The 15,601-nt window shown below is 33.0% G+C and overlaps 1 protein-coding gene across 1 annotated transcript in view; it reads right to left on the bottom strand.

The window, feature by feature from the left end:
* Window positions 1–4,166: 4,166 nt before the first annotated feature.
* LOC148108389 (uncharacterized) overlaps window positions 4,167–15,601 on the bottom strand; it is a 217,757-nt gene continuing 206,322 nt past the window's right edge. The window contains exon 3 of the mRNA XM_087870017.1: window positions 4,167–5,654. Coding sequence (XP_087726143.1) covers window positions 5,422–5,654 — 233 coding nt within the window. The 3' untranslated portion in view covers window positions 4,167–5,421. The remainder of the gene's footprint in view (window positions 5,655–15,601) is intronic.

The raw sequence follows: 15,601 nt of genomic DNA, 5'->3' as shown, positions 1-15,601 counted from the left end.
GCTGGACAACTTAATATCAGCATTTTTCATTGTCTCCCTTAGACTGAACCTTCTAAAGAACATGGTCTAGAAGAGAGAAGCTTGAAAAAGCAGCATTCCTTATTGCCATGTCACAGTATGTCATATACTAATATAGATAAGATATTATTAAGAAAGCAGTTATTATTGTTTAATAAAATGACCCCAAAAGGCATTATTACTAATCCATAAATGTACTAGTAAGTTCTAACTAGTCCATGGACGTTCGACAAAAGCACAAATAGTCCTTGGAAATCAAAAGGTGAAATAAATTTTTCTATAAATGAGGAATTTATTATAAAATCAAGGTCTGAAGTAACAGAAAATTCTATGAAGCTATTTTGAATTTTTATTAACCACCAATGTTGCAAGAGAAGGCACCTCTTATAAATTGAAAATCCACTGACACTTGAAACCTCATCTGGGACAATCAATGGAAAGAGAAAAGAAAATAAATCAGTGAGAGCTCAAAAGGAAATTTTTTTTTTAGCTTTTCTGTTAAATAAAAGAAAATTTAATGCTAAGAGGATAGATAAGAGCAACAATATTCTAGATTTATGTTCTACAAAAACAATGAGCACTGAAAGACTCTAGAATACTATTAGATAAAGCTGAATTATTTGATAGCCGTTTCAACCCAATAAAAATGGAAAACCAGGCTTAATAAAATAACTCAAATATGACAAAGGTATTATGAATAAAATAAAGTTGTCACAATAGGTCAACTTGTTACTCAATCCTTTAACAAGCTTTAATGAAAGCTTAACCATAGTGAGTGGGCACATGAAATTGAATTAAATTAGTTGGTCATAGAAACTTTAAATACCCTGAAAGTTTTACCCTTCATTACATGTATTCCAAAATGCTCTTATGAATCAAAGGAGCATGTTTATGCTAATCTTCAAGTTTTAGTTTTTAGATAAAAATATACTTTTATCTTAGCATATTTATATACTCTTAGTATACTTCATTTTAATACTCAACTTTATACTTCCTGAAAATCTTATAAAAACCCTATATGCACAATAAAAACCTTAAGGTTTTTCCATTACAGAATATATCACATAATTGGAATATAAAATGACAAATGTGAGCAAAATCTCAATATTTAGCCAGAAATCATAACTCCATTATTAATTTCTTTAGAGTAATTTAAAAATTACATTAATAAAACGGTGTGCTCTGCAAACACTATTACATTATCATGCATGTAATAGTGTACATCCAATATTGCTTACTCCTATTTATTTGCATACCTGATAGAATTGTGACAATTTACATGAAATTACCTTTGCAGGACTCGGCGATTTTTATTTTAGTTTTGTACATTTATGAATAGCCCAAATGGGACAATATTATTTTTATCATCAGAAAAATAATAGTTATTTGCAGAATTTACTTCTAAGTAAATACAAAATTAAAGGTGTTCTCCAAAGGGAAAATTAGTAAGTCATGCAGTTTGTACTGGAATTTCTTTATAGTTTTCATGAGAGGGTGAGGCATGGAATCTCTGGAATATAATAAAGTCTACACATTTAAGCAGCTTTTAACTACAGAATACCCTTTTGCCACTTCTGTATCTTCTCATCTTTAAAAAAATGTGCAAAAAAAGAAATGTATTTCTGGAATAATCGTGATAAATTATAAAAGACCAATTTACGTGACTCTATGCTCTACAAAATATTTTCAGCAGTTAGATTTGGCAAAGAGAATTTAAGGAAACATCAGATTTGTTGTCATAATGTAAGTTAAGTAGTTTAAAAAATAACATAACTCAACAACATAAGAATACATCCAAATGTATAACACAATTTTGTGACACTAGAATTTAAGTTTACCAGGGAAATTTGTATGTTGCTGATAATGGAGACATAGGCAATTTTATGGGTAGAGTTATTTGGCAAGCGTCTTAGTCCCTTTGATTCTTGGCTATGTTATTTGTAAAATAGAATAATATATGCTTTGCAGAGTTGTTGATTGGGGTTTAATAGATGATATATATGACACCTGGAAAAATAAACACTAGCCACTTTTTTTTCTCTTTGCATTTTTTGTGACAAAGCTTATATTCAGGCATCAAACAGACAACACAGATGGAGGAAAGTATTAAATTTTGTTGCTTTTGCACAATGAAGCATATTATGCATATTACTTATTAAGATACAGCAAGCATTGGTGGTGTCTTAGCTAGATTTCCAGGAAGTAGATGCAGATGATTTTGTGGACGAGCGGTAAATGGGGGATCTACAGCTGTGAGGCACAAGGAAAGCAGGACTGGATAAGGGGTGAGATGCAGCTCTGACAGTATTGCCACAGTAGCATCAGCAAATCTGAAGCTGGAATGGCCATTTAGAGCTGTCTACCCACTTTTGGGGCAAAGAGCTGGGACTTTTTGCAGGCTGCCCCCAACAAGGGAACAAGTTCAGGAGAGGTAGCTCCTTTTGGCTGAGGCCATGCTTAGGGAAGAACCCAGCAAGCAGCACTCCCAGCTCAGCAGGAGGGACATTGGAGACTCAGGACAGCATGCACCCAACGGTGGAGCACAGGTTCCATATAAAGACTTCTACAAAGAGTGCAGCACTGTCAGAAATTAAAGTTAAGTCTTACCTGTGGGGACAGTGGCCTATTAATTAATTAGTACACATAATACATTTTCTCACTGTGATCTTCAGATGATCATTTTCTGTAATAAGTGGGATGACATGAGAAATGCCTCATTAAGCTCAAAAATACAGAAACCAAATTTTAGATATGGTGATTGTCTATGTTGTTCACTCTTGTTCTTTGTAGTGTGCGTTAGGAGATGCCTTTAGGCATGTAATTATACAACACTCTTCATTAAAGACAGAAATGATAGTATGTTTCCCTCCATTTAGACAATCCCAAATTAATAATAATAATAATAATTAGCTCCATGTCTATTATTTATTTTATTTGCATCCTTAAAAATAAATCAATTAGGTACAAGGCTGGATGAATTCAGGTAAACATCTCTGTGGTCATATTGCTTTCTTAACACTACTACGTTTAATTGTTCACCATCTGAAATCTAGATTGAAGATTTTCTAAAATGGAAGCAGTTTACAGCAGTCCATTTTGCAAGTATGCACATTCAAGAAGAAGAATAAAACAATTTCCATATCTTTCTCTAAAGAAAAATGATAATGTTCTCAACTAAGAATTTATAGGGTCCTTTATTTGTAGGAATTCCATGTTTAGTTTGGTTTCTGCGTGGTAAAGGAATTACCATTAATAGATACAGAAGGTTTGTAAACTCTTATTCTGAACAGGTCTAAAAAGCACACTTTTAGAGTGGGGAGATGGAGGAATATGTATAAGAAATAATATGTTTCTATATTAATGTAAGGTACCAACTCTGTTGTGAGGCTCATTGCCCATAGTTAGATCCACCTGCAGATAAAGGTGAGCACGCCTCTGAAGTATCATTCCAGACCAAACTAATATGACCTAAACCAAGTGTTCTTATTAATTCATGGTTGTTTAACTGACTTTTACTAGAAAGGGCCTGGAAAAAAAATACAAATAGAAAATGTAGCAATAAATTTTGTTAAGCCTCGTATTGATCAATACATTGTTGGAAATACGATAGGATTTTTTTATGTTCTCTTGAAATGATTTCTCTTTTTGAGTAAAGAAAAGCACAGTTTCTGCAGAATATTCATTCTGAGGAGGCAGTAAACTTCAGAAGTGTAGGTATGTAAATGAATAAGACCTGAGTTTGATTGCTAGTTTGACCATTTAATTGTTGTGTGAACCTCATCACACTATTTAATCGATTTTATCCTTGATTTCCACATTTATAAGAAGAAGATAATGGCAACATTTCTGTGGTTGTAAGGAAAAATTAAGTAAGAAAACGCATATAACGACTTTACCACAATACTAGCCCATAATAAATGCACTGATAAAATGATTTTAATATCATCAACTTTAAGGGAACTCATTCCTACTATTAGGATTTGAAAACCTTTGACCATTCTAAATTTTGTCTGGGACTGTCTCTGATTTGAGTTTCTAAGCCAGGCATGACTTTTGTCTCAGTTTCTTTCTATGATATCATTTATTATTCCTCCAAAAGAGGTTTGTCAATATAAACATAGGTGAAGGAAAACACCAAAGCTGGCACCATTACCTCCAACAATACAGACTTAAAGAAAAACAACTTGAAATTGAATCATACTGTGCTTCAGATGTTTGTACCCAAATGTCAAACATAAGAAGAACATAAGTTCAAAACAGAGGCTGTGAAATATATATATTTTAAAACATGACTTAAGAAATAATTGAACTAGTCTTACTAGTTCAACCTAGGCCTATAGAATTGAGTAATTCTCAATTATTTTCTGATGACTATTTTTGTTTTTTTACATGTCTTTGACCAATAACATCCAAGATTAACTGTTTGCCATACATTAGAAAGAGAAATATGGAGTCCTAGAATTTCTATTAGAATATTTTAGCTTAGCCACACTAAAAAACACAACGCAAGGCAGAAATAATTTCCATTTTAAAAATGTACTATTTTTCTTCTCATTATTTGGTAGACTTGAAGCAAACTATAAATTTATATTAAAAAATCTTCATGATGCCAAACCATGACAACAGATCAAAACTTAGTCTCATTTTTAAATGCCACTAAAATTTAGACAAAATATATCTTATTTATCAAACATGAAGCATCTAACCAGAATACAATATTGTAACATTTTCTTTGATATTGATTTAGCTTTCCAAAGGAATCCACTCCTCCTCTCCCTCACCTCTCCATGCTTTTTCTAATAAAGTTGCATTTGTTTCCAAAAATATTTTTGTGCTACTTTTAAAATCTGTTTACTCCAAAACTCAACATGCACTTTCAAAAAGTACTCTAAAACAATTAAACAAACCATGAATTTTCACTAGCAAATTCAAACAACCTGTAAGTACTGACAGATCATACTTTATTGTTAAAACACCTAGTTCATAAGATATGTATCTTTCTCAATTTAACTGCAATCTTACTAACTTACCCCTGCCCCTAACATGCAAAACCAAAAACTCTAAATACTGTTTTATATAAAATTTAAAAGGATATCCATTTCCAAAGAAACTACACTAAAGGTGAACATCAAGGAACTCTAACGTCAACTTTTTCGAATTGCAGCAAATATCTTGGAGGGCCGTGATCACAATACTAATACAATAAAATACATGCAACAAACAAAATTTCCCCTTTTCATCCAAAACACTGTGAGAGATTATTTCTTTTAATGTACTGTGCTGATAAAGCTTTTATTTAACGTTCTGTCCTGGTTTTAAAAATAGATTAGTCCATTCTTTTATATTTACATCTGCAGGTACACAAATAACTTAAGTTGATGATGTAAAATTGAGAATATATTTTTAGAAAAACTTACCATTGTCATTTTTCAGGATCCCATTGCTCAGTTGCTTTAATCTCTTTTGATGTGATTTGCCATTGTAGTGGATTTGTGCTTGAGCTGCCGAATTCAGCTGAATGTTACAAACATTGCACAAAGTGAAATTGGTATGTTTCTTTTCTCTTTCTGGTTTTTCTTCAAAGTCATCAGGTAAAAATTCAGCCTCACTTTCTCCATCATGTGTACATGTGAAATCTAGGGGTACAAAGGAATTTATGAGCCGGCTGATCAAGACTTCTGGACTCTTTCATAGTACTGAATTGGGTAGCAAATGAGCATTCTTCTAGATAATAAGAATTCAAAATTTCCACTTACTCCCTTTTTAGTACATCGTTTTCATACTATCCAAAAGTAGATAGCTTCTTTAATGGAATACAAATGAGAAATATTTCACTTTGGTTTTTCTACGTCAGATAGTGGGTTAAAGCTCTGACACGGGTCTAGCATGCATTATTTCATGCAATCATTTGACAATAGAATAGGCACTATAGATTTTCCTGTGTCATCGCTAGAGAAACTAAGGTTTGGAGTAAATAACCTGCCTAGGGTCACACAAAAAATAAATGGTACAGTTGGGATAAGCATTCAGTTTTATTAATCTCCAAATCCCAAATTCTTCATCACCTTGTTCTCTAGCATGTATTAAAGTATTAGATATATCTCTTTTGATTCAACTAAATAACTTTCTCTTGTTTTTCTATTCCTTGCCTATCAAGTAAAGTCATTTACATCTGGATGGATATATTCTACAAATACAAAAATGCTGAAACTGTTTCAGTACCTAAAATTTTGTATTTTATACCTGGAACACAAAAGAGATTCTGAATACCCAAAATACCTTTGTAGGTAGGGTGCAAAAAGTGTAACTTACCCATGGGTCACAATGGAATATATTATTTTGGGATAAATATATGCTTTGTATACTTAAATCCAAGAGAAAAGGGCCACAGACAATTCCAGTACCTCTGGCTTTAACATGGTAATAAGTAAGTAACTAGTGCAATACATATTTTACTATTCATTTAGAAATTACTTAAAACAATGGCTCCTTTCTAAATTTTTTCTGTGTTTTCACTACATGGGACTGTGTACAACTCTTATGGTCCAGATTTGATACCCCCATCCCAATTTTCCAGATTTCTCAAGGATTTATTGTCATTGATTATATGGGCAGAGGAAAGCAACAATTCTTTTAACATGCATTTATTAGTTGCCTACTGTGTGGCAGGCAATCTCCTAGGTGCTGGAGATAAACTGATAAGCAAGATGAGGATGGTCCTTACCATTATTCAACTTACTGATAATGATAAGAAGGTCATTAGAAGATGGGCTTTGGCATCAGGTGAATGAGGTAACAAATGTCAACATTATTTTAACAATCAAAATTTTCCTACTAAATCAAGCCAAACCCCTAATACTTGAATCTCTTAAAGAATATTGAAGTATCTAATTTCCAAAAGGAGTAAAAGTAAGAATATAATTCATGCTTTTGGGAGGACCAGTTTATTTAAAATATGTTAACCTCTTTTTAATAAGGAAGCTTCCTCTTTCTTACTGATGTAGCCCCTATTACAAAATATTAAACATATAATTTATGTGGTCATACTGAAAATAGAGTTTGTGAAATGATTACATAATCTTAGTTAAAGCAAAATATATACTAAACATATTAGCTTTTCTTATTTTATTTTTTTAAAGATTTTATTTATTTATTTGAGAGAGAGAGAGCACAAGCAGGGGGAAGTAGAGGGAGAAGCAGACTCCCCACTGAACAGGAAGCCCAATGCAGGGCTCCAACCTAGGACCCCAGGATCATGACCAGAGCTGAAGGAAGACACTTAACCACTTAACTGACTAAGCCACCCAGGTGCCCCTAGCTTTTCGTATTATATATTTTGAAAAGGAATTTAAATATCTACTCCAGGTTTGTATTCAAAACTTTTCCCTTCTAGAGCTGATTTATATTTTTAAAGTCTTTTATCTCAAACATCATTAAGTAATGAAAAAGATTAAGTAAATGATGGTGCATTTACTCACGGTGATATTGTATACCCAATAAAACAGATTGGAAAAATTTAAACATGGGAAATTCTTTCTATATAATTTAAAAACAAACACAAGGTGTAAGTTTACAAATGTTTACAACTATCTAAAACTCTAAATAAAACTTAGAAAAAAATGATAGTAATTAATTCTGAATGGTGAGACTGGAGTTGGCTTTTTTCCTACATCTTTTCCTCATTTTCAAAATTTTACATAATGACTACTTACCACACTTATTATTTTAAAAATCAATATATTTGAAATAAATAAGGCAAAAAAGAGAACCTATATCCTATTTAATGAATGGTAGGTTTGTCAGAAGTAGGCCAGACTACACAGACATTCCCAGTACATGAGCCTTTGTGACACATCATTTTTAATAAGTATATGCCTATGTTTGGAAAGAAACATTTTCTTCCTTGATTCACATTTCCACCTTGACCTATAAAATAAGAATGTCTGCCAAAAATTTAGTGGGAGAAAATACTGAAGAAGAAATTTTCTACCAAGGCTATGATATATATTTGCTTACACATGAGGGTTTTCCTCATCACTAAAGAAAGTGAAGACTAGGTCACCAGAGTCAACAATTAATTTTGCACTGGGAAGGGGTGAGGTAACAACTCTTAAAGGAACTAGAAAGTAGGATATATTAACTATGTGGCATGAACATTAGAAAAAAAGGAAACCTTGAATAAATTCTTGTGACTAGGGTGTGACATCGCAAAACATTTATAGAATTTGCAAGAAAACAGCAATGTTTCTGATGGCACTCTCTAAAGTAGGAGGCGATATGCATAAGTAATCTTTATTCCTAATATAGTAAAATTATCATTTAACTTCTGGAAGGGAAATTTTGCTCATTTGAGTTTCACTGAGAAAAAAATTCAGTGGTCCTACATAGACTTTAGGTAACTAAGCTTGGAACCCAAATTATTTTATCGGTTAACTCATTCTTTTTCCACCTAACTTCTATTCCTCAGAACCACTGAAGACACTATGAAAGTCTGTGGCTTTACACAATAATGTGGATCTAGACTGTATCATGCAATAGGTTTCAGGATTAGAGTTATCTTAGGGATGATTATTGTAGGAATTAAGTATTTGCTTGTGTGTGTGTGTGTTTTGAATTTTGTAGACAAAAAGTTTAAATTAATCCTATGATTCACAGAAATAAAAGGTGGGTACATAAGAGAACTCACCTTTGGTAAGCTATATTAAACCATATATCTGAGCATAATTTGAGAAAAATAAAAGTGGAAATAATATTTTTCTGGGAAGCAACAAGGTTCCTGAAGTTGATTTACAGTACATTGTTTTGGTCCACTTGGGAACCTTCTAAGGTAGAAGCTGAAATGTCATAACTTGAACCAAAGCACCAGATTTTGGTGTTAAGACTGCCCTGAAAATTGCTGATCTTTTCTTCTCCACTCCACTCCCAGGGTAACAGACCTTAACCCTGGTTTGGTGTAACCCAGCTTATTAATAATCACAAATTGGAGAATAGACATAGAAGCCAATTGAAGGAGTTCCCAATGACCAAAGCTGGAACAACCAACTAAAAACCATATTTTTGGATTATACTCCAAAGTATAAAATACTTTATACTTTAAATATAAAATATCAATGAATACATACTGATAATAAAAAATAAATGGGGAAGAAGATGCAAACCCCCCATAAAGAAGTAATCCAAATAGTTTAAATAGATACCTTCCTCAAGAAGGATGGAACATAACTACCTACCCCTTAAAAGCAGGCTACACTTAGTGACTTGCTTCCAAATAAAATATGGAAAGAGGAGAAAAGCAACTCTATAGTGAAGAAACTTGACAAAGACTACCTCAGCTATGTAATCAAAGCAAACAGTGATAAGTCATGTTGACAGCATGTAACCTTAAAATGACGTGTTGAGAATGATTTTTCACCTCTACATGTCTTCCTCACAAAAACACACAACCCAAGTCAAAGCATGAGAAAACCAACAGAAAAAAAAAAAAAGAAGGGCATGCTACAAAATACCTGTTACTCCTGAAAACTCAAGGTCTTCAAAAACAAAGTTTGAGAAATTATCACAACCCAAAGGAGCCAAAGAAAATATTAAAAGTAAATGAAAGGTGGTATCTTGGATGGAATCCTGAAAGTGACTCAGAACACTGGGTAAAAAATAAATAAATAAAATAAAATCTAAAAGTATGCAGTTTCATTAATGTTAATGTATTATTATTCATCCATTAGTTGTGACAAATGGGCCATACTAATCTGTCAACAATAGAAGAAACTGGGTGGGTGGGGTATATGGGAATTCTACTAACTTGGCAACTTTTCTACACATCTAAAACTATCCCAAAAGATTTATTTATTTTAGACTGGGGAAAGGTCAGGGACCATTCTCTGTCTTCTTGATGCATCAAGCCAGAATTTCTTTGGAACTTTTGTACACTAGGAAAGAACAAAGAAAGAAGCTTCTCTTCTTTTCCTCATCCCTTGCTCATTTATCTCCAAGCAGGAAAAATAAATTGTGTGATTGGGAGGGTGAGGGAGGCCCATGTGTGGCCCACCATCTTGGCTCTGTATTTCAAATTCACTTAAAATTACATTTTCTGGGCTGGCTCAGTCAGAAGAGCATGTGACTTTTGATCTCGGGGCCATGAGTTTGAGTCCCACATCAGGTGCAGAGATTACTTAAATTAAATTAAAACTTTTTTAAAAATTACATTTTCATCTCTTTTCAGTTGCCATATGTGAAGTTAAAGTGTAAAGGCTCACATCTTTGAATGGAAGGCCCAGAATTTTCCAGCTGCCCTACATATGACTGGGGAGGTAAATGCAATTCAGACAGGAAAAGGTGAGAAATCCAATATGGACCATGGTTCCAAGCCATTTTCTTGAATTCAATTTGTCTATTAAATAACCAACCAACCCATTAATGAAAAACTTAACACACCTTAACTGAGGCCTTTTTTCTATTTATGATAAGTTCCAATCAGAATGAAGAATAAGCTATTCACACACACACACACACACACACACACACACAGTGTTACCCAACCAATCTCCATGTAATTAAGAATTCAGAAACTCCACTTTTGGTTAGTATTTCAACCCTACCAAAACCATCAATAACCATGAATATAAAATTAGAAGCATTTACAGGAGTGTGTATTATTTGACAAACAAACCTAATTTAATTGAGTGGAAAACTTTCTCCATAGATAATTTCAGTGTTTTATTTCAAAGTTAACAAGCCAGGTTCTACTGTTTTGCCCATAGTTGCCTTTATCCCTTGTTCTTGGATCTGCTAACTTATCAAAATGATAAGCCTTTAAAATTTCAAGAATCTTAAGGTTCTACAATATTACGAAGTGACAGTAGATAACATCTGCCAACAGGCAGGTTAGAGCACAATAAACCATACCTTAAAAGGGGTTTTACAAATGACCTATAAAATCATACAATAGTAAATGGCATAAATAAACTAAACTAAATGATTACTGCTTTTTCGATGGCTTCTCCTACCATAGAATTTTTTTTAAGTGAAGTAGATAGGGACTTACAATATAGAACACATTTAGCACAGACCTGTTTCTATAAATAGCGGCATAACTAAATAGCAAACACTAAAAATACCTTTAGAAACCTTGGTATGACCATGTATGTAGCAGTCATTTGTCATTAGATGAACATAAAATATACATTTGATCTATAGATATGAAAAATGAATAGTTCAGGTGGATAATAGCTAGCTACTAAAAAACCAGAACTCATACGTTCTATTAATAAGCAGTTTTAATTCCTTGAGTTTTGATAGTACTTATACAAGGATAAGAGGTGAGAAATTTTGTCTATTTCTTTCAAAATCAATTTCTTTGAGAAAATAAAAGCAAACATCTAAATACTGTTCAAATGTAAGACAAAGTTTGTTCTAAAATATTATCTTTCTGAAGAGGAATCTACTGATATTAAGTTCCTTACAGAGTCTACTATATAATAAAGAGCTTTCTCAATTGCTTTATTATGAAGAAAAAGTACTTTTGGGGGAGGACATGAAATTTTAGACCATTTCACTTAAAGAGAAATTGTACTTGTACAATCTGTACAAATCCTTATAATAGAGTTTGCAATTCATTCTTCCATGACTTTACTTGACTGGCTCAATAAAAAAGAAGGCAAAAAAATAAAACAAAGATTTAATCATTATTTGTGAGAATAATCTCATAACTACAACTGTAAGATGTCATTCTGAAGAAACATTTCAAAGGTCATGTTAAAAATCAGAGAAAAGTTGTGAACATCTTGAATAAGTATTCACAGGGCAAAATACTCAGAAGAATAGTACTATACTACTGTTACATGACTGGATACTGGTTACTTGGAATAAAATTTCCAGAGACAATATTGTAAATGGATTTTAAAAGCACTCATTTAATTTGATACAACTTAAAATAAAACAGCCATTAGGTATCTGAAAGGTGATTCTAGTGATGACAAACATTGTTGTCAAAGGTTTCAATGAAGTTGCTTCTTGAAATTAGAATCATAAATGAAATATAACAAGCAAATATTTTATTTTTTTTTAAGATTTATTTATTTTGGAAGAGACAGAGCATGAGAGGAGGGAAGGGCAGAAGGAGAGATTCTTTCAAACAGACTCCCTGCTGGGCTCCATCCCACAACCCATGGAGATCATGACCTGAGCTGAAACTAAGAGTTGGACGCTTAACTGACTGAGCCACCCAGGTGCTCTAACAAGCAAATATTTTAAAATCTAATCGTCATTCTTGAAATTTATGGAAGAAAGTCAATCATTCTTTTCTCTTCTTGGTAGAAAAATGAGGGATTTAGGGGCGCCTGGGTGGCACAGTCGTTAGGCGTCTGCCTTCAGCTCAGGGCGTGATCCCGGCGTTATGGGATCGGGCCCCACATCAGGCTCCTCCGCTGGGAGCCTGCTTCTTCCTCTCCCACTCCCCCTGCTTGTGTTCTCTCTCTCTCGCTGGCTGTCTGTCTCTGTCAAATAAATAAATAAAATCTTAAAAAAAAAAAAAAAGAAAAAGAAAAATGAGGGATTTAGTTTTATTCAACATTTCCCTAAATTAGGATTTACATAGTCTAAGTTACAACTATAGCTATATAGATACAGATAGATATTTCAGATACACTTCAAGAAATCAAATGAACTATTTCAGTAGTCAATTTTCCTCTGTTTTCAAGTCTAATTTAGAAAAAAATCATATTTTACTATAATGGTCAAAAATTAAGTATATCAATTATATGCATAACATATTAATTACATTTATAGCATTTCATCTTTGAGAAAATTATAGATCACAACATTCTTGTACATTTCAGTTTTAAAACTGTAAATAGTCCATAATTATGTAATTATTTTAAAGTATCAACGTAAGAACAACTTTGCATTGATCTCATTCCCCACTAGAGTGCAGTATGAATTTAAAATTAAAACTACAGTATCTGGAGATTCCCATAACACTAGGCATAAAAATAGCATTACTGTAATTTTGTAAATACATACCACATACACACATATTCATATATACAATATTCATCTTTTGTGGCATGCATATATATAGTACATCTAATTAATTCCAAGTAAATTCACCAAAATTTAGCTACAAACCTTAGACATTAAAAATAAACTGGAGGAATATCATAGAAAAGCAGACATTCTAAATCAATCTAATCATCATGTTACTATAAGTTCTCTATTAATGAGCAGCAACTGTTTTATATAGTTTTCCGACTTAAATATCAGTGTGGAACTTTAAAAATTAGGACAGTTTAATTAGTATTATCTTACTTTTATGATAGGAAAATGATATTATAGAAGATTACATGAGACAAGTCAAGGTTAATGGATAATTATTTCAATTACAGTTTTTATTACATCATGGCATTAAACCAAATGTGTCAGTCTCAACAAGATTATGGTTTTCACAAGGTGAAGAAAGGCTTACTAAATATTCAAGGATTCACATACAAAATTAAACTGGGAATGTCAGGATAAGATACAGAATGCAACTTTTAAATATACTCTTTTCCCTTTCTTAGGCAGTGGGCTTTCAGAATTGTAAACTGAGAATCAGAATTTTTAGTGTGAGGCCTCAAATAAAGAAAACCCTACCTTACTCTTCAAGTGACCCATCATGAAATCATGGCTAGACTATCTTTGAGACCCAGCAAGAGCTCATTGTTTAATCTCAAAAATAAAAACAAAGGCAAGTCTTATCTTTTTAATAAAAGGCATTCTATTAAAACCAATATTCAGTAGATGTACCTTAAATTTCAATGTAATTAATGTCATCTCTTAAAGTTTCAAAATCCTATTAAAAAAACTTCATAATGACAATATATTTTTACAAATAAGGCACAGATATATTCTGGCCTTTTAAAATTATTTTATTATTATTATTTTATTTTAGGAATCTCTTTTGAAAACAGTCATGACTTCAGGGCCTTCTTGGCAAAATCTGACCCCCGGGATTTAAGCTATCCAGTATCCCGGCCATGCTACCAGGGTGTTGAGGCCAGATTATGAGCCATGCTTCTGAGTTCCCACGCTATATTTTTTATGATGCTGTTTTAAATATTAACCCTATTCCCTTGAAAATGCACCAAATATCTTTGTGCTTTCATCTGTATCCTACTTTGCATCTGAAAGAGCTTATATAAAACTTAAGAGTGGCTTGCCCCAGAAAAACTTCTGAAGACCTAAATTAGAGAGAGATTTCTTTGGCTTTTATCTGATGAAAAGTTCTGTGACTGAAGGTACCAGGAACCCAGAATATCAGTGAAAAATGATTTGACAAACATATTTAAAGCCCTTCCTCTGTGTGCAGCGCCTTTTAGGCACTTGGGGATATTAGCACTCCCAAAAAGCAAATATCCTAGTACTCTGTGGAGTTTGAGAAGAGAGTGAAAATGTAGGGTATATTGACTTTAGGATGACGTGATGATCAGTTCCATGCCAAGAAAGAGTAAAACTGGTATTTATTGCAATTAAGATTTAGATTTGCAAATTCAGCAGTTGGATGCTTTAGTTATTCATTTATTTCAAGAAACAGCTTTGCCTTTGTCTTATTCATAATACTTAAAGTCCCAGGATTTTTTCTTTCTTTTTTTTTCATGGACTTTATCTTCTACAGACATATTTTGATATTTGTGTGATTTCAGCTATTGTCTATGTCTAGTTTTTTTTATAATACAGACTTTCTCATGATATGCAGTTTTATCATAACCATTCTTATGAATGACATAATTACTCTTAGTTCAATATTCCTTTCATACACCCCTGTCCTGGTATCAAAGGATTACAGGAGATACTACTGATAATTCAGAATATCTTCAGACTGCATAAAAATATTTTCTCATATCAAATGAAAGTTCCCTGAAACAATTTGTGCATTCCAACTGTGGCAGACATGCTCTAAGATAGTCTTAGTCATAGTAGTCAGACCTTTGCATAGTCTACTCCCCTGGGGTATGGGCAGAACCTGCAACTTGTTTCCACCAATAGAATATGGCAGAGGTGATGGGATGTATGCAATTATGCAAATATGATAATGTTACATAAGATGAGATTGTAATGCCCATCAGGTGAAGAGATGCTAGCTTTGAAAAAGCAAGCTGCCAAGTTACAAGCTTCCCTATGGATAGGTCCACTTGGCAAGGAGCTTAGGGTAGTCTCTGATCAGTAGCCAGGAAGAAACTGAGGCCATCATGACCAGCTGCATGGTACCCAAAAAATGAGTGAGGAAGTGGTTTCTTCCCTAGTCAAGCCTTAGATGAGACCAGAGCCCTGGCTTATATCTTGTTAAACAAGTTCTAGAAACCTAAAGGAATTAAAAGGTCTGCCACCACTTCCTTTAATCAGCTTTCTTATTCAGTATTTCATGTAGCCATTAGCCCTGTGCTCTCAGATGATATGTTTTGTTTACAGCTGTTTTGTTCCAGAACTCTTAAGCCCACACAAAGTAATTGGTATGTCCCTGAGTTATTTGATTCTGAGTAAGAGTATTTTAACTAGCCAATCAGACAACTTTTATGTTTAGCCTTTCTCTTTTTGCTCATCAGCTGCAAGT

This window comes from Ursus americanus, chromosome 20, assembly GCF_024610735.1.
Source record: "Ursus americanus isolate L20-20 chromosome 20, mUrsAme1.1.p, whole genome shotgun sequence".
Classification (NCBI taxonomy): Eukaryota; Metazoa; Chordata; class Mammalia; order Carnivora; family Ursidae; genus Ursus; species Ursus americanus.
The sequence above is the reverse complement of the archived record's forward strand: the minus strand, read 5'-3'. Positions and strand labels throughout refer to the sequence as shown.